At 36.2% G+C, this 26,110-nt stretch overlaps 1 protein-coding gene across 6 annotated transcripts in view; it reads right to left on the bottom strand.

Moving 5' to 3' along the window:
- LRCH2 (leucine rich repeats and calponin homology domain containing 2) overlaps nucleotides 1-26,110 on the bottom strand; it is a 95,257-nt gene that overhangs the window by 49,656 nt on the left and 19,491 nt on the right. For all 6 annotated transcript variants that reach the window (XR_010940136.1, XR_010940137.1, XM_067724556.1 and 3 more), the window contains exons 2-5: nucleotides 11,758-11,902; nucleotides 8,256-8,382; nucleotides 4,423-4,528; nucleotides 4,203-4,339 (exon numbers count right to left, since the gene is read on the bottom strand). Coding sequence is in view for 4 of the 6 variants with exons in the window: in XM_067724556.1 (XP_067580657.1) it covers nucleotides 4,203-4,339; nucleotides 4,423-4,528; nucleotides 8,256-8,382; nucleotides 11,758-11,902 (515 nt within the window). In the remaining 2 variants the exon portion in view is untranslated. The remainder of the gene's footprint in view (nucleotides 1-4,202; nucleotides 4,340-4,422; nucleotides 4,529-8,255; nucleotides 8,383-11,757; nucleotides 11,903-26,110) is intronic.

The raw sequence follows: 26,110 nt of genomic DNA, 5'->3' as shown, positions 1-26,110 counted from the left end.
TAAAATGTAATTATCATTCCACGTAGAAAGGATAAACCTAATAGATACCAGATCTGACCTGACCACTGAAAAACTTCATTTAAGAGGAAAATTTAAAACATCTGAGCTATTAGAATATAAATACACTACCAATTAAAATGTATCCTATTATCTGTCCAAATTATTTTTAAAAATTATCTATTTCCAAATTAAATGATGGCAAATTACTTTCTTTTGTAAATTTAATTTATATCATAATAATTCATGTACATAGTTTTAAAAATCAAAGTGAATTACAAAACTGATAACAAAAACTTAATCCCCCATTCCACCCCTTTCAATCTCTAAGACCCAGTCCTCACATTCAACTCTTTCAGTTGGTTTCTGCTTTTTACCTTCGTATTTATAAATAACATGGGTCTAATGCTATTTTTTTATTTTTCAATTATATATTTTATTTATTGAGGTCTTACTAAGGAAGATGAGGACTTAGATTCCTTATGTTACCACTACCACTGAGGCATGAGATAGATGGGCTCCTGGCTGAGCAGCTGGAGCCTGTCCCCTGTGGACAGATATCCCAAGATAAAGATAATGGCAGGAGCAAGGAGGAGCTGAGTCCTGCTTGGATGAAAGATAAAGAGACCATGTATTTCTCATTCTTGAGGTCAAGGAGACCTCCCCAACTACACATGCGCAGAAAGGTTCCTCAGAGGTCAGAGAAGGGAGGGGGCGCCAGACCATAATATGTTTGGTTAACTTCCCAGAAATCCTTGCACTGGAATCCATCTGGCTGAAAGAGGCATGCGCACACAGGAGAGGACCCTGAGTTAAACCAAATATGGACTCAGAGCCAGGCAAAGTGAGATGATTGGCCAGAGGAAACCCGGAAGAACTGCCCTATATAAGTGATTTGAATCACCTCTCTGGTGCCCTCCTGCTCATTAAGGAGGACGCCCACACCCTTTCTCTCCAGGTGTGTATCTCAGCTTTGCTTCTGTCTTAACAGTTTCTCTGTGTGCTCTCCCACTTGTGCTGTGTCTCTAAACTTTGTACCTGTTTTTACAGTTTTTGCCTCCTTGAAACATTCTTGCTTTCAAACGTGGCAAGAGCCAGGGAAACTTTGTTTCTAGCCTCTAGCCCCTGGTGGTCTAGTGGCTAGGATTCCTGGTTTTCACCCAGTCTACCCAGGTTCAATTCCTGGGCAGGGAATTAAGATCTCACTTCAAGCCATCGCTCACTGCTGTCTCCACAAGATCACCACCACTATCACATATCATCAAACCACCTTCCTCCCATCCCCAATCCCTACCAACTCATATAAACATACTTCCTCCCTCTTCAGAAGCATAACATAGTGGTTAGAGCATGGATTCTGGAGTCAGACTACCTTGGTCTGAAACCAGGCTCCACCATATGCTAGCCGTGTGACCTTGGACAAGTCACTAAACATCTATGCCTCTGTTTCCTCCTATATAAAATGAGGTATAATGACAGTACCTGTTTTATAGGGTTGCTATAAGAAATGAATTAATGCATGTAAAGCATTTTCAACAGTGCCTGGAGCATGGTAAGTGCCATATAAATCTCTGCTATTATTATAACTATGTCACAATTTTTCATTAAATCAAAATCCAGTATGTACAATATTATGACCAAGAAAATATTCACAGATGAGCTACACAGGTTAGTTAGATTACACTTCCTTTCTCCTGTAAGTTTTTTTTTCCCTAAAATGACTACTTGTCCCATTTTTTTCCTCTGCATAATTTTCTGTATGCCTATTACTAATTCATTCCTGACTCTGACAGAACTGTAAAACATCGCTCCATATTGACAAACACATCAAGTCAGGTATCAATTTCTTTCTTCTTTTTCTATTTTCTTTTTGGAGACAACCCCCCTATTCCAAACTGACTTGTTGCTCTCTAGGTCTATGCATACCTGTTTATCTTGGACATGAATTCTTTCTTAATTTACTCCCTCATTTTGATATAGTATATCCCCTCTGCTAGCTTCCTAGTAAAGGGTGCAGGAGAGCTAAAATTTCTGAGATCTTTCATGTTTGAAACTTTTTTCTATCTTACATTTAACTGATAGTTTGACTTTATAAAGTTGGAGATATTTCCTCAGTCTTTGAAGGCATCATTCTAACATCTTCTAGCTTCCCATGCTGCTGCTGAGAAGTCATTCTGATTACCACCGCTATGAATGTGACCCATTTTGTTTCAATGGAAGCCTTTCAGTGTTTTTGGTCTTTCATGTTAGAAATTATTTCTGCAATATCTAGTGATCCATTGTTGTCTGTTCATTTTCAAAGTGAAACAATAAGAAGCCAAATGGAAGCTCTATGTATGAGGGAGAAGTTTATCAACGGTGAGCCTCACTGTCTAGATTTCAGACAGTGACTGCACACTTCTTCAGGGGCCTGCCAACGATCAGTATATCTATAGGTCTTTTCTCCTAGTTCAGTCAGTTTACCAAGAGAGAAATCCACCAACTCTGCCTGATATATATAAGAGAGGCTGCAAGTATTCTGGGAGCCAAGCAAGAGACATCTACTGGAGAGTCCCAGCATTCAGTATGTAAGCATTCACTGTTTCCAGTATGGGGTCTCACCCCTACTCACAGCTGTACCTGGAGCCCCTGACTCTGGTTGAGTCTCTCTATAGCTGTGCTGTCCAATACAGTAGTCACTAGCCACATGTGGCTATTTAAATTTAAATTTAATCTAAATAAAACTAAAAATGTAATTCTTCAGTCACACTATGTACTCTCAAGTGCTCATTAGCCACTTGTGGCTACCACACTGCAGGTTTAGAACATTTCCATCATCACAGAAAGTTCTAATAGACAGTGCTGCTCTAAAGAGTAAACTCCAGGCTTATATTGAGGCAAGGAACTATACTCATTTGGCTGCTGAGCTGAGGAGGAGAATCTGAGAGAATCCACCTACTCCTCAGAGTAGCTTCTGCTAGCTTAGCTTCTGCTAAGGCAAGGGAGGGGAAGTCATGTAGCTGTGGAGCTAAGGACAAGAATCAGAGTGTCAACCTAGACCTGTAGTATCAAATATGTTAACCACTAGTCATGTAAACCTATTTAACTTTCAATTAATCAAAATGAAATTAAATTGAAAATTTGGTTCCTTAGTCGCACTAGCCATATTTCAAGTACTCAATAGCAGGTGGCTATGGTATTAGACATCACATGTTATAGAACACTCCAATCATTCAGAAAGTTTACTGGATATCAAAGCCTTAGATATTCTACAGCCCTTCATGTTTTCAGTCTTTCATACCTATATTTGTAGTTACATGATTCCTTCAATAATCACAAAAGAAACAGTCAAGCCATTCCCAGGTTTAACACAGTAAAATCAACTTGCTTCTTGTTGCCTTCTCCCACAGCAGACACAGTTTCAGCTTTCCCCATCCTGCTAGGACAGCTACTACCAGGACCCCAGCCAGCCTAAAAAGGCACCTCCTTTGCAATGAGTGGAATGCACCTTTGTAGGAAGAAAAAGGCAACCTGTCTTCTGGATGTATACAAACCCAGTGCCAGGGCATGTAGCTTAGAAATAGAGTGCAGGCTGGCATTTCACTACCATGTGCCTCCTCAGCCAGATACTCTTGTGCCGTGTAAGTAGAGATCCTAGTTACCACTATTTCACTTATTTTCCATTTTCCAACATTCTGTTGCCATCTCTCCCCTGCTGTCCTCTTCTGTCTCGTTCTTTGTCCTCGTGGGTTTACAGCTTAGTGGATTCCTATGCTATCATTTTAGTGGATTCCATGTGGATTTAATTCTCAAACTAAAAGTATGAATTAAAACTTTTCCACTTGTATATTTTTCTTTCTGTTATGATTCCACCTATCAGTGCTAAAAATGTATTCCAATCAATCACACAACAAATCTCAAGTAGATATATACCTGAGTAGGACAGAGGTAGAGACTCCATAGTCTATCCTTTTAAAATAACATAGACAACCAGAATTATCAGTTCACAAGCAGAAAGTTGATATCTGGGTGATCCAAATCCTAATCTCTAGAAAGTACGCTAAACCTCCTGCCAAAGTGAAAAAGTCACTTCTCAGAAAAACTCTTTGAGACAATACCTCAAAAACAAATTGACTCTTAATTCTTATGCTTTTTGATTTACCAGTAACAGATATAATTCTTAATAAAAATAGAAGAAACAAGTATCATTTTTTAAAATTACAAACCTGCGCTGGTGGTACTTGCAATGGATTGTTATCCAAAATTATTACTTGTAAATGATGCAGCTTCCTGTAACAAACTGGAATTTCGGTCACTTTATTACAAGAGAAATCCAGCTTGACTAAGGGAAGATCTCCTAATTCTGTTCAGGAATAAAAAATAATTAAATTAAATTCTACATAGGTACTCTCTTATTCACGTGAGTAAGAACAGTGAGCATCTTACCATCTGGCAATACATGAAGATTATTTCTTCTTATATTTAGCTCTCTAAGTGATTGTAATTTTCCCATTTGTTGGGGAAGAACCTGAATCTCATTGCAGCTAATATCCTAAGGAAAACAAGAAAATAAAATTATAACAAACTAACAGAGAAATAGAGATGTATTTCAACTTTTAAATTAAAGTACATGGCTAATAGCTAGTAAAAGTTACCTCTAATGTCATTTCTCTAAACATTGATTATCAGGCAGATTTCCATTTATATTACATCGAGAAATCAACTCAGTACAGTTAACATACATTTTTCTGTGCAAAAATGTAAGGTTACAACTTAGTACTACATAAGTCAGTCTTTTGAAAATCTCAACTAAAGACCACTCTTACCAACTAAAAACAGAAGTAAGGATGATCCAGGTGCTCTTCATTCATAGGTAAAAATGAAAGACAACTATCAATCATTGTGATAATTTGTCAATTATAGTAGTTGTTTTGAGATACTTGGTTGGGCAGAAGCTGAGAAAGTCAAGGATTTACAGATGTGAGCTGAAGAACCAAAGACCATGGTCAGAATCGATTTAACTAAACCTATTTCTCAAAGGGATACAAAACATGAGGGATTACAAGCTCAAAATTTTGTGGCTCACGTCATAACCAAAAGGCATTCTAGGAGATCTAATCAGGAATGTCTCAGGGTTAGGTTAAAATGCAAACCCCAATTTAAAGGTAAACAATACCACCTTTCCATAATATGAGGATAAAGGCACAGCTTAAATTATTTACCTGTGGTCCCTCTCCCTCCCCTTTCTTACTATCACATCAAAAAAAAAAGGGAAGAAAAATCTGCAACAAGATCTCAGGCAGCAGTCATTCCAGACACACTGCAAATGAAATTCATGTTGTACTGCAACTGCCCCCAATTTCCAACTTTCTGGAACTGACATTAGCTTGGAGGGAGAGGAGTGGCACATACATATATTGTTTTATCAAAAGTAAAAAAGGCAGGAGGGTAAATTCAAAAGAAGATAAAGAATATTAAATAATATCTAATCATCTAACCCACAGATGATTTAAAAAATGTATCCTACATAATTCTTTCCAACTATATCTAAGGCATCTTCATTCAACAACAAATATTTATCAAATACAAACTATTTGTTAGGCACTGTTGTAGGTGCTGGGGACACATCAATGAATAAAACAAACAAAAATTCCTGCCTTCGCAGCTCCTTATGGAACTTGCATTCTAACAAGGGGAGTAGATTATACAATATGCTAGAAGGTGATAAGTGCTATGGAAGAAAAAAACAGAGCAGGGTAAAGGAAAATGGCAGTACTAGTAATAGTGGGGAGGGATATTAGCAATTTAGACTGTTTCATAAAGAAGCTGATATTTGAGCAATATTATCAGAGGTGAGAGTATGAGCCATGCCAATACATAAGAAAGGAATATTCCAGACAGAAGGAACAATAAATGTAAAGGCTCTTAGGCAAAGCATGTGTGACATGTACTAAGAACAGCAAGGAATCCCATGTAGCTAGCGGGAAGTGGGCAAGGGGAAGGCTAGGATGGAGGGAGGGGTAAGACTTCGGCTTTTACTCAGAGACATGGGCAGGTACCAGAAACTTTTAAACAGAGGTATGACATGATCTCACTTATGTTTTGACAGGATCACCTTAGCTGTTGTGTTGAAGATAGGCTATTGTCCAAATGACGGATAATAAAATTTTGGGAAAATGCCCATTAAAGCAAATACTATGGCTTCCTCCCGAAGGTGCCTAATACTGAAGATTTCCATACAAAAAAATCCATAAGAATTTGATAGGTAGCTGCCACTTCCCAGAAGAAATAAACCCAGGGACAGGATACTGACCCACTCACCAATGGGTACTCTACAAAATACTCTGCTGGGGATTGAAGGCCTGAGAGTATTTCCTAGATCTAATGACAGAACTTCACTATAGCTGGCTACCACACTCTTATGGAATAGTGTCCTGGGAAAACATTCCAATGACAGGTAATACCCACAAATTCACTGTGTGATTTAAAACTGTCAATTAGCCAGCCTAATGCAACCTACCCACCATTACTAATTTTGAGAGTTTAAAGCACAATAATTTTATAGTGCCTACTAAAATAATGGTTAATATTTTTTCACATTCTATTTAAATAAAAATACTACACTAAATCTAAAAATCCTAAATATTTTTGAAATTTCATTTATCCACAAACTATCTCATGTAATACAATTTAGAACATAGGGTCAAAAACTGAATGAAAAAGAAATTACAGAGCCACAAAATCTTAAAGTAGAATATATATATAAAATCTTTAAAAACGTTAACAGTGTGCAGGGCAAAGAAAGTAATGGGTCCCTTGTAATATGAATTTGTTAGACCACAAGTTAGATCACATCTTCTGTTCATTTGTGAGTGTAACATTAAAAGAGACCTTAATAAAAGGGAGCATTATCAGTATAGACATAGCTAAAGATAAAAAGTAATAAAGAATAGAAATATAGAAAATATGAAAAGGAATAAAATAAAGATGTTTAAGCTACAGAAAAACAGGTCTTAGAGTTTGGTAAAATGGAGAGCAGACATACAACAGATTACAAATATCCGAAGGGAAGAAAAGTTGTCATTATCTATATACTTCTTCACATGGTAGCCCCAGGACCAATGGATAAAAGTGATAGGGGCATGTATCTTAGTTCAAAATAAGAAAGATAACAAAGTTCTGCAAAAGAGAATTAAGGCTGCCTCAGATACACACACGCGAAGATTTGTCCACCATTGAAAATATACAACTAGATGTGTCAGGGATTCCTGTGTTAGGAAGTGGTTATATCTGATCACTTATAAGATCTCTTACAATATTAAAATTCTGTGGTTCTACAACATAATAAGTTCAAGGAAGTTTCTTTGCATTACAATTGCACATGTAGGTATTCTCTAATGAATAAAAAAGAAAAGACATTCCTGAAATTTCTCTTCCTTACATTCTATTTGCACATTAATTTCCCATTATAAAACTGTATATAAATTCGTCAAGAAAACTTTTGGCCCTCCACACATTAAAAAGTTATATTTATGAACACTTTTTAAAAGAATCTATGTATTGGGAAAGCATTACTCAAGATAAAACAGAAAATAAAAATAAACAGCATGGTATATTGTATGAGGTAGAAGTAACAGAAAAATGTGAAAACAGCTCAGTGCTTTGAAGATTTGATTATGTTTCTCTCAGAGTTCAATGTCCTTTAATACCTACAATGGTACGTTCAAAGTAATTACTTTAAATTATTCCTATGTTTCTATAATCAATTATATCAATTTCTATAATCAATTATATAAATGTCCTCTTTCCATTTATCTTGGTTCCATTTATCTTGGTGTCATAAAATCACACAAGGATATAGGAGAGGAAGGTCATTTTATTAATTCTACTGTTTGTAGGCACTGTACTCTCCTCTCTCTGACGCTTTCATAGAAGCCCTGTAAAACCTTAAAAAAAAATCCACCTTATCTCTTCCTGGTCTAAGACCTTTACTGTCCACAAGATGGATAGACAAATGCTTATTTGTTTGAAAGCATTTAAGACTTGTAATCAAGCCTTCTAACCTCACTAGGACTGAGGAACAACCAGGCTTTTATTGTAGCTGTGAGCTAAAATCAGACATAAGCAATGGTATCTCAAAATTTCACTAAAGTGAACTTAGGCATATATCAAGTTATTTTTTTTAATTACAGTGAAATTCCATAAAGGAATTAATCTTCAGAAATATAAAGGTATGTATTATGCATATTATATACAATCGATGCAACTATTTTACTCACCAATTCCATTAAATCTTTTAACTTCCCGATTTCTTCTGGAATGGATACCAGTTTATTATTACTGAGGACCAAAACTTTAAGGGGAAGATCAAATAGGTATTTTGGCAATGTTGATAAAAGATTTCGACTGAAAAGAATAAGAAAGTCTCATTATGAGAAATATGTCTGAAACTTGACATGTTATGTTGAAAAAGAACAGATCACCTCAAAAGTAAATTTTCACTAAATAGTAACTATCATTTAATGAGTGCTTACTTTGTAACAGGCTAAAATCTTTACATGCACTATCTCACTTAATCCTCATAGTAACCCCACAAGACTATTATCTCCATTATACAAGTAAAAATAAAGGTTAAAATGGCTTAAGTGACTTGCCCAGGCACAACAGACTGCAAAGCCTGTGCTGTTACCTATGATATTGTCCTACACACCACCAGCCCTCAAAACCTAGAATTATTCTTCTGAGATAGAAATTGCTAAAACCTTGCTCTCTGGCATAATTTCACTATATTCAATACCTCTACACCCCTAGGGAAAGGCTCCAAGGATAAATTTGCATGTGCTGTGTTCAAATTTATGAAAGAATGAATAGAATTATATCTTTAAAAACATGTAGTAACCCTAACCCATTCGCTTTTGTTATGGGTTTATGGTAGAACAGTCTACTAGCACCTTTATCTCAGCTCAAAGTTGATACAACATTCCTGTCTCTGTGCATACATTTAAATATAAGGACAACTAACATTTATTGAGTGCTTACTATGCGGCAGGCCATGTTCAGAGCACCTCAGATGAATTAACTTGACTAACCCTCAAAACAACCTACTTTAGGAAGACAGACACTATCATGATGCCCATTTTACAGATGAAGAAAAAGTCTAAAAGAGATTAAGTAAACTGCTCAAAGTCACAGAGCTGGTAAGTGGAAGAGTCAGGATTCAAATCCAGGCAATTTGGCTCTGGGTCCCTTACCCTCAAACTAATTTTGGTCAAATTTACATGCCAATGCAGACTGACCCAAACAATTCCTGCTGTAGACTGTTTGTGTCCTCCCCATTCAAAACTATAATGTTGAAACCTAATACCCAATGTGATGGTATTTGGAGGTGGGACCTTAGGGAGGTGGATCAGTGGCCTTAAAAAGAGATCCCAGAGAGCTCCCTTGCTCTTTACGCCATGTGAGGACTCAGCTAGAAGCCAGCCATCTATATGAACCAGGAAGCAAGTCTTCTCCAGACACGAATCTGCTGGCACTTTGAACTTGAACTTCCCAGCCCCCAGAACTGTGAAAAATAAATTTCTGTTGTTTATAAGCCACCCAGTCTATGGTATTCTGTTACAGCACCACGAGAACAGACTAAGACAATCCTACTACCAAAATATATAAAGTGCATCATTATATTTACATACTACCAAGCATTCATTAGCAATTTGCTATTATTTTTCCTGCTTTTCAAAGTGATATTTATAGACTTGTACCTAGCATTTTGTGTAACATGGAGGCAACAAAAGCCCAATGTTACCCCATTGGGGGGACTTCAAGAACTTTCACCTCATTTTATGCCCGCAGAGGATGTCCAGAAACACTAGACTAGCTTCAATCACATGGCACAGACTTTAATAAAAAAGGATAATGCCCCAAGACCAGCAATCCTAGCCGGACTGGTGGAATGTCAAATATGCCAGGTGCTTGTCACAACCCTTGCACTTTAAGGATCAAGTAGGATGCTTGGGAAAGTGGTCTGTCTAGAGCACACAGGAATCTTCCTGAGGATTCCACTGAAAAGGAGAGTAGAATCCAGGAAGAAAGAAAGAGCTAAAAAATTATCTTACAAGTTTCTCAAGATCTTCTCACCAAAATAAAAACTAAACAGGAAAAAGAATGGCACATACAAACTCATTCTAATCTCTCTCACACCAAGAAAGTTTAAAAATTGGCTTCTTTTCTTCCCTTAAGAAGCAGGTTTATCGAGTTAGCAGTCAGCTTTCCATTTCTTTATACACAGCTAATAAGTCATCAATCTTCACTTTTTTGCCACACGTTTTAGAGATAGTCAAAGGAAGTCAGTCACTAGAACAAATGTTATTTTAATACAGTGTATTCAAAAATTTCTCCGACTGTAAACAAAAACCAGGAGTCAACTTTCAGAGATCAAAACAGGAAAGAATCACAGAAAGTTTTAGCAGAACTATTCTAAGATCTACCATACATGTTAATATAGAAATGCAATTCAATTTTGACAAATCACTTTTTCCATAAAAGAACAAAATAAAAAAAAGACAAAAAACTTAAAAATACCTCACTTTCCTCAAACCTTTCCCAAGCGAGGCCAAGGAGATTATGTACCCAATTAGAGAAAGGAACAACCCAAATGACCAACCTCTATGAAAGGAAATTCCTCTCACACATTTTAAGGTGTAAAATGGTTTCAGTTAAAGTATTATATTCAGTTATAGTATGTACTGACAGGTTACACCACTGGGGGAGACATAAATAATATATCACAGAGAGAAAGAAATGCTATTATTTATGTATATTAATTATATTTACTATTTCCCTATATGAGAATTTAGACAAGTAACTTTGTTAAGGAAGTGGGAAGAAATTATTCCTTATAACTAGAAACATAAAAGAAAAATAAGAAAAAGATTCTAAAGTTAAGTCACAATATACCAGTTTCCATTCAATGTCACTCATTGATAGGGCAATTTTTTCTTATACTTATTCAATGTTCACTCTATTATAAATATAGGGTAATAGCTAAGAATGAGAGTTCTATAGCCATACTGCTGCTTTGATTTGAATCTTGGCTCTACCACTTGCGATATATATAATTTTGGGCAAATAGTTAACCTCTCTCTGTGCTTCAGTTTCCTCATCTGCAGTGCAGGGATAATTAACCACGTATCTCAAAATGCTGTTGTGAAGATGTGATGAGGTAATATGGGTAAAGTATTTGTAACACTGCTTGGCACACAGTAAGCACTTATTATTAACATCAATTACCCGCTTCCTAACCTTCCAATACTCCCATGCCAATCTATCCATCCTTGAAGTAGCAACAAGAAGTCACGAGAGTGAAAAATATAAATCAAGAACTGTTTCTTTATAATGTTCCACTTTAACTGAGGATGCATATACATAAATCTGTGTTGTGGTGCTATGACTTCAGTAAAATATTTCTGATCTAAAGCCTTGGTACTCAAAGTGATCTAAGGACCAGCAGGCATGGGCATTACCAGGGAAGCTGTTAGAAATGCTGGCCCCACTGCCGACCTATGGAATCAGAATCTGCATCTGATTCCTGTGCACAGTAAAGTTTGAGAAGCACTGCTGTCAAGAACAAGACCAAAAGCCTATAATGTGGATATATAAAAAATATAAATAAGATACTCCTGAGATATAGGCTACATAGCCAAACCAAATACATTCCTTTTCAACTAAAAAGAATCAGAACTGTAATAAAAAACAAAATCTACCCCCCCAAAATTGTTTCCTTACCTAATATTAAGGTATGTTAACATCTGTAGGTTTTTAATGGCTTCAGGAATGGTTTTGATGCAATTATGATATAAATTTAACGTTTCAAGAGGTGCAAATAACCAGACATCAGAAGGAATTTCTGTAAAACGATTTCTTGAAAGATCTGAAAAATAAAAGTAATGTTTGAGTGTCAAACATACACCTGTATTTATGGAATTAACAGAACTATTTTCACACTTGCTGAATCACTTACAATCCAAGCAACTATTTCAAATATTGACCTCATGGAAAGTCTGTTCATTAACAAACCGTACTTTATATACTTCACTATCTTTAAACATTATCTATTAAAGTATCAGTGAGGAATTCTCTCTGATATTTAAAAACACGAAAAAAACCTCCCCTGATCCCACATCAGCCTCCATCCACCTCTGCCTCCTTTATAGCCAAATTTACATAAATCTACAACATAACTGTCTAACTTACCATGGACTTCTCAACCCACTGTAATTTGCTTTCTATTCATTCTCATGCCCACCAAGGTCACCAACAGCCTCCATTATCAACCACCAGTCAGCCATCTGGAAATATTTCTCTTCCCTTGGCTTGGAAGACTACATTTCTGGATCATTTCCTATTATCTCCCTGGCTACTTCTTAGTCTCTTGCTAGATTCTTCTCTACCCATACTGTGAATATTAGTGTTCCTAAGGGCTGTGACATAAGGTACTCTTTCCTTAAGATATATACTCTATTAGGTGATTTTATCCAAAACCGGGGTTAGTATTCATATATTGACAAATTTCAAATTAAATATATGTTTGAACACCTATGTTCTAATATTTAGGACTTCCTCTGGATATCTCTCAGGCACCTCAAACTCTCCAAGTGTAAAATCGGAACTGAAGATCTTCTTCCACATATTTCTTTCTCTCATCTTAGATAATGTCACCAATATCCTGCTCACGAGCTGCTCAAACCACAAACTTGTTCGCCCTTGATTCCTTCCTCTCCTAAATTATTCCAGGTACACACAAATATACTTCTATGCATTTAAGTTTTCATAAAAATAAAATCATGGAATTATTATAACTATTATACCTCTATTGAGAGTTTATTTGTTAAATGAAAATTTGAAAAATATTTAGGATATCATGTGGCAGGTTGGAAAAAAATACCCTAAAAGCGTTTCTCAACCAAAGTACGATTGACCTTTTGGGCTGTATAACTATTTGTTGTATGAGGCTATTCTGGGCATGGTAGGATATTTAGCAGCATCCCTGACAACTACCTACTAGATGCTAGTAACACCCTCTAGTCATGAAAGCCAAAAAATGTCCCCTGGAGTACAAACCCTCCTACCCCTGTTGAGGACCACTGCCTGAACAACTATCAAATTAGCTATCTTACAGTAGGAATATACTTTGCTTACACAACTTCATTATACTTATTTGGTTAAAAACATAAGACTATCATTCACCTCTGTCAAGAAGAACATCTATAGTGTATTTTAGCCCACTGTACCTCACTTAGCATATTGTATGCCCTCATAAGAACAGCTTCCTACCAACACTCAACTTCCTCACTCTGAGGGATGAGACCTACATATTTAGCAGTATAATAAATTCCCTATTCAGAATATTAATATACATGTATTAATATGTTTTTATGTATGTGTGTATACACACACACTCACCTAATGCAAAATTTCATAATTGGTGAAAGAAAACTTTAGTTATGATTATATAATATAAAGATTAATTTGGATTCTTCTTCCTCCCACCATAAGATTCTGAATAACTAAATAAAAGGATAGACAGAATTATTAGAAACCAAATTCTGAACTTTCATTTTCCTGGCTCACCTCCTCTGAGCACCCAAGCATCGTGCAGTTCTATTTAGGGGGAAAAATTAAGTCTTTTTTTTTTTTTTTTTAGTTTAGAATGTTTCTTTTACAGTTGACTTTTACCTCTTATTCTTGTAACTTCAGAATCCTGGGAGTTGGGCTTCCCTGGTGGTGCAGTGGTTAAGAATCCGCCTGCCAATGCAGGGGGCACAGGTTCGAGCCCTGGTCCGGGAAGATCCCACATGCTGTGGAGCAACTAAGCCCGTGTGCCACAACTATTGAGCCTGTGCTCTAGAGCCCACAAGCCACGACTACTAAGCCCACGCACCACAACTATTGAAGCCCGCGCACCTAGAGCCCGTGTTCCACAATAAGAGAAGCCAACGCAATAAGCCCGTGCACTGCAACAAAGAGTAGCACCCACTCACTGCAATGAGAGAAAGCCCATGTGCAGCAATGAAGACCAAACACAGCCAAAAAAAAAAAAAAAACACCAAAAGAATCCTGGGAGTTGGGAGTTGAAAATTACTGATTACAGTTAATTTGAAATACTAAAAACAAAATTATGCCCAGTTTGTTATTCTGTATATCTAGTAAGTACTCATAAATAATACACTGGCCCTAGAAACAGATGATGGTAGCTTGCATTGAGACTCCAAGAATAGGGATTAAAAAAAGTAGATAGAATTTGAAATATATTTGATATTAGTACTTCCAAGAATTGGGCAAGTGATTGTTTATGTGGGATAAATAAGAGGTAGTAATCGAGGATGGCACCCAGAATTCTGGCCTAGGCAACTAAATGATGCTACTTAATAGATGAGTGAGAAGTGGAACAGGATTTTTGTTCTTGTTTTTGCTGGTAGGGTTTTGTTTTGTTTTTTGAAACAGAGGTTAGAATCAAGGGTTCAATTTTATATTTGTACAAACTGAGATAACTGAAAGATATCCCACAGGGGACTGTGAAATGGACAGTTAATCAGATCATTCTGGATCTCAGACATGAGGTCTGGGATGGATATATTAAACTGAAAGTTGTGGGAATATGGTTAGTACTCTAAAATCATAGAAATGGAAGACATCACCTAAAATCAGAGTACTGAGTCAGAAAGGAAGTTCAAGACTGGGCCATCCAGAAGACCAAGACTTATAAGTTGAGCAGTAAAAACACAACAAGCAGAGAAGACTGAAAATAATAGTCAAGAGAAAACACAAAAATCACAATAGAGAGAGTGTTCAAAGAAGTAACCAGAGAAAAAGACAAAATATCAGTATTAATAATTTAAATAATATCAGGATATTATTTTAATAATTTATATATTATTGTATGATGCTTCATGTTCTTTCCCCTCCAAAAGCAAGATTATTTAGTTAAATTACAACATAGCTACAATGCTGAAGCCTGTGGAACAAAAACCACATTCACAGAAAGACAGACAAGATGAAAAGGCAGAGGGCTATGTACCAGATGAAGGAACAAGATAAAATCCCAGAAAAACAACTAAATGAAGTGGAGATAGGCAACCTTCCAGAAAAAGAATTCAGAATAATGATAGTGAAGATGACCCAGGACCTCGGAAAAAGAATGAAGGCAAAGATCGAGAAGATGCAAGAAATGTTTAACAAAGACCTACAAGAATTAAAGAACAAACAAACACAGATGAACAATAAAATAACTGAAATGAAAACTACACTAGAAGGAATCAACAGCAGAATAACTGAGGCAGAAGAACAGATAAGTGACCTAGAAGACACAATGGTAGAATTCACTGCTGTGGAACAGAATAAAGAAAAAACAATGAAAAGAACTGAAGACAGCCTAAGAGACCTCTGGGACAACATTAAACGCAGTAACATTTGCACTACAGGGGTCCCAAAGGAGAAGAGAGAGAGAAAGGACCCAAGAAAATATTTGAAGAGATTATACTCGACAACTTCCCTAACATGGGAAAGGAAATAGCCACCTAATTCCAGGAAGTGCAGAGAGACCCGTACAGGATAAACCCAAGGGGAAACACACTGAGACACATAGTAATCAAATTGGCAAAAATTAAAGACAAAGAAAAATTATTGAAAGCAGCAAGGGAAAAACAACAAATAACATACAAGGGAACTCCCATAAGGTTAACAGCTGATTTCTCAGCAGAAACTCTACAAGCCGGAAGGGAGTGGCATGATATACTTAAAGTGATGAAAGGGAAGAACCTACAACCAAGATTACTCTACCTAGCAAGGATCTCATTCACATTCGATAGAGAAATCAAAAGCTTTCCAGATAAGCAAAAACTAAGAGAATTCAACACCACCAAACCAGCTCTACAACAAATGCTAAAGGAACTTCTCTAAGTGGGAAACACAAGAGGAGAAAGGGACCTACAAAAACAAACCCAAAACAATTAAGAAAATGGTAATAGGAACATACATATCAATAATTACCTTAAACGTGAATGGATTAAATGCTCCAACCAAAAGACACAGGCTTGCTGAATGGATACAAAAACAAGACCCATATATATGCTGTCTACAAGAGACCCACTTCAGACATAAGGACACATACAGAGTGAAAGTGAGGGGAATGGAAAAAGATATTCCATGCAAATGGAAATCAAAAGAACGCTGGAGTAGCAATACTCATATCAGATAAAATAGACTTACAAATAAAGAATGTTACAAGAGACAAGGAAGGACACTATATAACAACCAAAGGATCAATCCAAGAAGAAGATATAACAATTATAAATATATATGCACCCAACAAAGGAGCATCTCAGGGCTTCCCTGGTGGCGCAGTGGTTGAGAGTCTGCCTGGCGATGCAGGGGACATGGGTTCGTGCCCAAGTCCATGAAGATCCCACATGCCGCGGAGCAGCTGGGCCCGTGAGCCATGGCTGCTGAACCTGCGCGTCCAGAGTCTGCGCGTCCGGGGCCTGTGCTCCACAACGGTAGAGGCCACAACAGTGAGAGGTCCGTGTACCACAAAAAAAAAAAAAAAAAAAAAAAAGGAGCATCTCAATACGTAAGGCAAATGCTAACAGCTATAAAAGAGGAAATCGACAGTAACACAACAATAGTGGGGGACTTTAACACCTCACTTACACCAAAGGACAGATCATCCAAACAGAAAATTAATAAGGAAACACAAGCTTTAAATGACACAATAGACCAGATAGATTTAATTAATATTTATAGGACATTCCATCCAAAAACAGCAGATTACACTTTCTTCTGAAGTGCACACAGAACATTCTCCAGGATAGATCACATCTTGGGTCACAAATCAAGCCTCAGTAAATTTAAGAAAATTGAAATCATATCAAGCATCTTTTCTGACCACAATGTTATGAGATTAGAAATCAATTACATGGGGAAAAAATGTAAAAAACACAAACACATGGAAGCTAAACAATACGTTACTAAATACCCAAGAGATCACTGAAGAAATCAAAGAGGAAATCAAAGAATATCTAGAGACAAATGACAATGAAAACACGACAGTCCAAAACCTATGGGATGCAGCAAAAGCAGTTCTAAGAGGGAAGTTTATAGCAATACAATCCTACCTCAAGAAACAAGAAAAATCTCAAATAAACAATCTAACCTTACACCTAAAGGAACTAGAGAAAGAAAAACAAAAAAACCCAAAGTTAGTAGAAGGAAAGAAATCATAAAGATCAGAGCAGAAATAAATGAAATAGAAACAAAGAAAACAATAGCAAAGATCAATAAAACTAAAAGCTGGTCCATTGAGAAGATTAAAAAAATTGATAAACCATTAGCCAGACTCATCAAGAAAAAGAAGGAGAGGACGCAAATCAATAAAATTAGAGCTGAAAAAGGAGAAGTTACAACAGATAATGCAGAAATACAAAGCATCCTAAGAGACTACTACAAGCAACTCTATGCCAATAAAATGGACAACCTGGAAGAAATGGACAAATTCTTAGAAAGGTATAGCCTTCCATGACTGAACCAGGAAGAAATAGAAAATATGAATGGACCAATCACAAGTAATGAAATTGAAACTGTGGTTACAAATCTTCCAACAAACAAAAGTCCAAGACCAGATGGCATCACAGGTGAATTCTATCAAACATTTAGAGGAGAGTTAACACCCGTCCTTCTCAAACTCTTCCAAAAAACTGCAGAGGAAGGAACACTCCCAAACTCATTTTACGAAGCCACCATCACCCTGATACCAAAACCAGACAAAGATACTACAAAAAAAGAAAATTACAGACCAATATCACTCATGAATATAGATGCAAAAATACCCAACAAAATACTAGCAAACAGAATCCAACAACACACTGAAAGGATCATACACCATGATCAAATGGGATTTATCCCAGGGATGCAAGGATTCTTCAATATACGCAAATCAATCAATGTGACACACCATATTAACAAATTGAAGAAGCAAAACCATATGATCATCTCAATAGATGCAGAAAAAGCTTTTCACAAAATTCAACACCCATTTATGATAAAAACTCTTCAGAAAGTAGGCATAGAGGGAAGCTACCTCAACATAATAAAGGCCATATACGACAAACCCACAGCAAACATTATTCTCAATGGTGAAAAACTGAAAGCATTTCCTCTAAGATCAGGAACAAGGCAAGGATGTCCGCTCTCACCACTATTATTCAACATAGTTTTGGAAGTCCTAGCCAAGGCAATCAGAGAAGAAAATGAAATAAAAGGAATACAAATTGGAAAAGAAGTAGTAAAACTGTCACTGTTTGCAGATGACATGATACTATACATAGGGAATCCTAACGATGTCCCCAGAACACTACTAGAGCTAATCAATGAATTTGGTAAAGTTGCAGGATACAAAATTAATGCACAGAAATCTCTTGCATTCCTATACACTAATGATGAAAAATCTGAAACAGAAATTAAGGAAACACTCCCATTTACCACTGCAACAAAAAGAATAAAATACCTAGGAGTAAACCTACCTAGGGAGATAAAAGATTTGTATGCAGAAAACTATAAGACACTGATGAAAGAAATTAAAGATGATACAAACAAATGGAGAGATATACCATGTTCTTGGATTGGAAGAATCAATATTGTGAAAATGACTATACTACCCAAAGCAATCTACAGATTCAGTGCAATTCCTATCAAATTACCAATAGCATTTTTTACAGAACTAGAACAAAAAATCTTAAAATCTGTATGGAGACACAAAAGACCCCGAATAGCCAAAGCAGTCTTGAGGGAAAGAAACGGAGCTGGAGGAATCAGACTCCCTGACTTCAAACTACACTACAAAGCTATAGTAATCAAGATAATATGGTACTGGCACAAAAACAGAAACATAGATCAATGGAAAAGGATAGAAAGCCCAGAGATAAACCCACGCACCTATGGTCAACTAATCTATGACAAAGGAGGCAAGGATATACAAAGGAGAAAAGACAGTCTCTTCAATAAGTGGTGCTGGGAAAACTGGACAGCTACATGTAAAAGAATGAAATTAGAACATTCCCTAGCACCATACACAAAAATGAACTCAAAATTGATTAGAGACCTAAATGTAAGACCGGACACTATAAAACTCTTAGAGGAAAACATAGGAAGAACACTCTTTGACGTAAATCACAGCAAGATCTTTTTTGATCCACCTCCTAGAGTAATGGAAATAAAAACAAAAATAAACAAATGGGACCTAATGAAACTTCAAAGCTTTTGCAGAGCAAAGGAAACTACAAACCAGACGAAAAGACAACCCTCCGAATGGGAGAAAATATTTGCAAACGAATCAATGGACAAAGGATTAATCTCCAAAGTATATAAACAGCTCATGCAGCTCAGTATTAAAAAAACAAACAACCCAATCCAAAAATGGGCAGAAGACCTAAATGGACATTTCTCCAAAGAAGACATACAGATGGCCAAGAAGCACATGAAAAGCTGCTCAAGATAACTAATCATTAGAGAAATGCAAATCAAAACTACAATGAGATATCACCTCACACCAGTTAGAATGGGTATCCTCAGAAAATCTACAAACAACAAATGCTGGAGAGGGTCTGGAGAAAAGGGAACCCTCTTGCACTGTTGGTGGGAATGTAAATTGATACAGCCACTATGGAGAACAGTATGGAGGTTCCTTAAAAAGCTAAAAATAGAATTATCATATGACCCAGCAATCCCACTACTGGGCATATACCCAGGGAAAACCATAATTCAAAAAGACACATGCACCCCAATATTCATTGAAGCACTATTTACAATAGCCAGGACATGGAAGCAATCTAAATGCCCATCGACAGATGAATGGATGAAGAAGATGTGGTACATATATACAATGGAATATTACTCAGCCATAAAAAGGAACGGAATTGGGTCATTTGTAGAGATGTGGATGAATCTGGAGACTGTCATACAGAGTGAAGTAAGTCAGAAAGAGAAAAACAAGTATCGTATATTAATGCATATATGTGGAACCTAGAAAATGGTACAGATGAACCGGTTTGCAAGCCAGAAATAGAGACACAGATGTAGAGAACAAATGTATGGACACCAAGGGAGGAAAGTGGCGGGGGGTGGGGTGGGGTGGGGTGATGAATTGGGAGATTGGGATTGACATGTATACAGTGATGTGTATAAAATAGATAACTAATAAGAACCTACTGTATAAAAAAATAAAAAATAATAATAATATTATGAGTTCCCTTAGGGAATTTAATTAAATTCATAAACTATTTTCTGAATGAGGTAGTATATTTATTTAGTAAATACCACTTAAAATTACAATTAATTATTATTCTAATTTAATTGAGTAAAGCATAATGAAGTTAAAATTAAAACTGAAGCCATTACAAAGCCTCTAATTAAGGAAATCTTGTTCTAGGCTTTTTCAGATTTTAAATATGTATAAACATCTTTTCTAAGAATTGGGTAAACAGAAAAAGAGTGGCAAAAGAAAAATACAACCATAGAGGCAAAGATAAGCAATAACACAAAACTGTATTTTAATTTCTTGATCTCACACTAACAGCATCTCATATTTTCCTTCAAAAAAGTGAAAATTAACGTTTACATAGATATAATGGATAAAATTTAACTCTGATTTAAATTTTTATCTTGTGATGTACAATTAAACCATAAGAAAGTTTTTATAACATTAAAAATCATTTAATGAACACGTGCACTGGCGCAACTAGAATAACATGACTAAAAAAGAACATATTCATACTCAAGAAGTACATGCAAAATTGGTATTTTATTTAATATGGTTCCATCTAAAGATGGAAAACAAACTGTTAATTTACTCCTTATGGGGAGATTCATTTCACAACAGCTTTAAAGTCTGCCTTCTTAGGGGACAAGTAGGACTTGGGAAAAGACAATTATAAAGATGTTTCACCTTTCCCACACACACAAAAAAGGAAATTAAAATTTGCTCCTTATCTTCCTGCAGTAAGTTGAATGGTGCCCCTCAAAGATATCAGGTCCTAATTCCTGGAACCTGTGAATGTTGGCTTATAGGGTAAAAATTTTTGCAGATATAATTAAGTATCCTGCAATGGATATTATCCTGCGTCACCCAGCTGGGCCCTAAATGCCATCACATGTATCTTTATAGGAGGAAGACAGAGGGAAATGAGACAGACACATTGAGGAAAAGGCCATGTGAAGATGGAGGCAGGCATTGGAGTGATGTGGCTTAGGAATGCCAGCAGTCACCAGAAGCTGGAAGAGGCAAGGAATGGATTCTCTGCTAGAGCCTCCAGAGGATTTACGGTCCTGCTGAAACCTTGATTTTAGCTTCAAAAGACTTATTTTGGACTTCTGGTCTCAAGAACTATAAGAGAATAAATTTCTGTTGTTTCAAACCACCAAGTTTGTAGTCACTAGTTACAGCAGCCACAGAAAATAAACAGATTTCTCAAAAATCAGAATTAATGAAAGAATGCCTGCAAAAAATTTTTTAATTAAATAGTTGTACATTTTTTTTCTTAAACAGCAAGGTGATATCTCAGTATCCTTGAGGATAAGTGCCTTTATAACCACTGAACTAGTTTTCTTTTGTCTTGGTTTTTATTATAAAATCATATCAAGCAGTACTGGCAATAACTCAACAGTAGACAGACTGCTGTGTACTGTTTCCTGCCTCCTTCAAATCGCTCCTTGTAAAACGGCTGGGAGCCTGTTAGACGTTAATAGATCATTTTAAATAATCTGATCTAAATTATGTTCTGTATCACTCTTGAGCTTCAGAGGTCAAAGAAGCTAGAGAAGGGAAGAGAGGAGTCAGATGGAATGGAAATCTGTTTGCTGCCTCCCAGGCTGCAGCCACAAGAGCCACAGACGGGTCCATCTGTCACCCAGTGCATTTCTTGGCCCACCAGCTAGCATTTCTGCCAAAATATAGAAAATGACTTTCAGAAAGTATACTATTATACTGTACTAATTATAGTTTTATTTTACTCAGTGTTCAAAAGGCTGTATGACTTTTGTCACACATTGTTAAAACGAACTAAGATACATGAGTCTTCTCTGGGTGATAATAATATAGATTGCTATAGTCCCTCTTATTTTAAAAAAATGCCAGATTATGTTTGAAAATCTGTCACATTTTCACCTATGGAAAAACTTCTAACAATGATGTGTGTTTTAGAAAACACTCATCAGTAACAGAGATAGAGAATTTTCTGCTTAAAGAAACATGACAGTTAAGGAGAGAAATAATTTGAAGTCAGAACTTTAAATTCACATCAACAATAACCTAAGTGGAACTGAAGCAACTGTCTCATGTGTGCGCGTGTGTGCGCGCACACGCACCATCCACATATGCTAGGTCAGAAGGCTATAGGCTTTGCATAATCATTTCTAATCCTCATAACAACCTTATGAGGTAGCCACTATTCCTCATTATACATATGAATCAAAGACATATTGAATGGCATGACTATAATGTTAAAAAACTAGTAATAACTGACAGCAGAGGGGTTCCAAACTCAGATATGACTTCTAAGTCCATGTTCTATGTGTGCTTTTCCACTCCTCCAACACACTATTGTGACTTCCTGTCCCAGATTTCAAATATTCTGTTCCACTGGAACCACAAAGCAGGGTCAGAGAAATTCTAAATCTCCTAACTACATTCATATCCTAGATTTCTTCTTGCAATAAGAAGCAGAACATATATCTTACTTCAAGTCCCAATTTTTAGTTAAGAAAATAATGAACACCATTATAAAGCTCTCAGCTGTTCCCAATTTACCATTTCAGGACTGTTTAGTCTGAGCCAAAACATAGCTTTCTTGGCTCCTTAAAGAATGGACCCTTATTAATTTTTCAATATTTTAACCAACTCAATAAACAAAGATTAAAAAGAAAATGAAAAAGTAAAGGAGTTTCTTCAAAAGATTCGTAACATTTTATAGGCTGAGTACCTGTCAAGAACTCTAAAGGATCTGAGACTTTAGCCTACTTGTCAGCCAACAAGCTAGCCTACCACAGTTGAATGGAGGCTGGCAGAAGGCATGAGACTCCTGCGTGTCAGAGGACTTTATTACTCACAGCACGGCAAGTGGCATGAGCAGCAAGTCTGTATCAGTTCCTCTTGCCCCCAAAATCTCACAGGGGCAACATATATGGGTATAGATGGATACCTGCACATACAATACATCACATTAAAGGAGAGAAAGTCTAAGCTGAGGGAACCCAAATCTTTTATAATAGACAGTACACATGCCTGTACTTTGTTCGAAGGGAGACATTATTTTACTGGATAATAAGCATGATTGTCCTTTCTTCCAAAAGATAGTCCTGAACAAAGGGCAGTTAGTGCCTCACTCCCAAGATATGCCGAAACATGAGACCCACGGAAAATTATCTCCCAAGGTGTACATTCCTTATTGACCAAGGATCAGAAGTTGCAGCCTCACCACAGAAAATACACAAGGTAAAATAATTAAATATCATAAGCATCAAATTCTCTGTGGTTCTGCCCTTAGAGTCTGGGACACAGGCAGGCAAATCCTGATTCTCACCTTCCAAGTCTCATTCTTATTTCCCAGGCAGCATTCTGACTTGACTCATAGGCTGTGCCACTCATTCAAAATTCCATTAAGCACCATGAATTAGGTACTACATGTTAGGGTAGCTTAAAAGCCAGTCAGACACCAAGTCTAAGCAATCCCAATTATTGTTCCACCCTAGCACCAAATATTATCGGCTCAGATAATAACACTTCAGTGAAAGGAACTATGAAAAAAAAAATCACCCCCACTTAGTTCAACTAAAAGTATGATTTTTTACAAAGCTGTTGTGATGGGACCAATACTTCATAATCCTTGGGGTGTATCTCACAGTTTACAGAAGTCCTACAGACTGAAAAATGAGGTATAACTGTTATTTAGTAGATGAGCACTAGACTGTATCTGAATTACATTCTAATTCTACTGATGATTACCTATAAAAGATCGCCAAAATCACTTAATTACTACTACTCATTATCTCAGAGCTACTGAAAATGAGTAAACATTCTGTAACAACCTAAAATCCTTAGAGGAAGTAAGTAAAAGAAACGACAGGAAAATTATCAATTTGTACCTAATGATATATAATGTTCATAAAGATCTAAAATAAAATGATGGAAATTGACAATTATATTCAGTTCTTATTACACGGAAAATATATGCTAGAATTATGTCTTTAGGAGAGTGCATAAAATCAACTAACTAAAATACTTATTTCCTAACATGAAAATGAAAAAAATTTTCTGTGCTCTTCAGTAACTGATATTACTCAAATGTGAGCAGTTACAGCACGTAAAATCTGATTAATACGCTCTCAAATACTAATGCTTCCTTACCTACTTTTCCATCTAAAAGAAGTGTTAGGACTAGAAACAAAAGCAACAAGAAAACAGGAGGCACCACAGCTGTCTGTCAATGCAAGAATGGAGAGTGTCTTTGAAGTATTAGACTCTGATGTTGGAACCTGATGGGAAATGACAACCCCATGGCTCTGGCATCTGCTTTCAACAGATGCCCTCAGCAAAGACAGGTGATTTCTTGATTCAGTATTCCCTAGAAGGGTATTGTGCTATCATTCAGGAAAAGATAATGAAAAGTCAGTCTATAACATTAAAGCCTTCTTGAATAAGATGTACAGCTCAAGAATTTCTAAGCTACTCCATGATGTTAAAATATTAACCATAAGTACAGTGGAGAGGGAAAAAAAGTATGAAGTAGATATTAGAAAAAGTGAAGAAAAAAATGCTTTAAAGCCAACAGTTATGAGAAACAATAACAAGCAGACCTTAGTGACCTGCAGCAACCAATAATGGAAGGCTCCTTTTGAGCACAGGCACTTTGAGAAGCAAGGGGGCAAACAAAAACAGATGCTGCAAGGAGAAACCACAGCTGCTAACCAGAGGGTAGATTATATGCATGCTCAGTGAGAAAAGGACTGTGAGTCATACAACTATTAAGCCACGTGGAAGGACAAGACTTTATTTTTTTTAAGGGGGGAGGGGCAGCTCTATGCACAGTTGTCTGTAGGAAATTCTACAAAGTGTTTCAATTTCATCAAGAAATAATGCAGTATAATGACATTCAAACATCAAAGTGATATTTGAGAATGACACTATACTTCAACCCCTATAAAATTTATTAGACTATAAATTTGGCATTTTGAATTCATGTAGTATTATTTATTAAGTGGTTCTTGAAAAACTTTTATTTTCAAAAGACAAATGTTAGAGCCTCATCACATAACTTTCACTAAAATAAATTCCAGATGGAAGAAAAAGATAAACATGAAAAATGAATCATAAAAAACTAGCAAAACATTCTAGTGAATAGTCACTCAATTCTAGAATGAGGGATGGACTTTCAAAGCATCAAATAAAGAAATAATTCACAAATGAAAAGATTTCTAGATTTAGCTACATAAAAAGGAAAACTGCAGTCTATCAAAAAGCAAAATGATAACAACAACTCATAGATAAAGCCTGGCCCAAGGACATAAACAGATTCAAAAATGAAAATTATCAATGACCAAGATGTATATGAAAATATAATCAACCTCACTGTTAATCAAAAGAAATGTAAAGAATAAGACACTATAATTCACCCATCAAATTTAAAAGTTTTCAAAGATATTACCCAATGTTGGCAAGGCTAGTTTGAATTGGGCACTTCCCCATATACCGCTGATGGAAATTCAAAATGAGGTAACCTGTCTAGAAGGAAATTTGCCAATATGAATCAAGAGCCTTAAAAATGTTCATACCCATTGATCCAAGAATTCAATCTCTAGCAATTTTTAAAACCAAATAAAGATGCATAAAATACGATGTACATTTCAGTTATTTAATAGAGTAGGAAATTAGAAACAACTTCAATGTCCAACAATAGGTAAAGGCTAAATAAAATACAGTATACCCTCAAAGTGAAATATCCCGCAACCTTTAAAAATAATATTATAGACTTGATTCCTTAATATGGAAATAAGAATGCTCAGAGGGTAAAAACTAGAACACTCAAAATATTAA

The sequence above is a fragment of the Pseudorca crassidens genome, chromosome X (assembly GCF_039906515.1).
Source record: "Pseudorca crassidens isolate mPseCra1 chromosome X, mPseCra1.hap1, whole genome shotgun sequence".
NCBI classification, from domain to species: domain Eukaryota; kingdom Metazoa; phylum Chordata; class Mammalia; order Artiodactyla; family Delphinidae; genus Pseudorca; species Pseudorca crassidens.
Note: the sequence above shows the minus strand (reverse complement) of the source record. Positions and strands in the feature narration are given on the sequence as shown.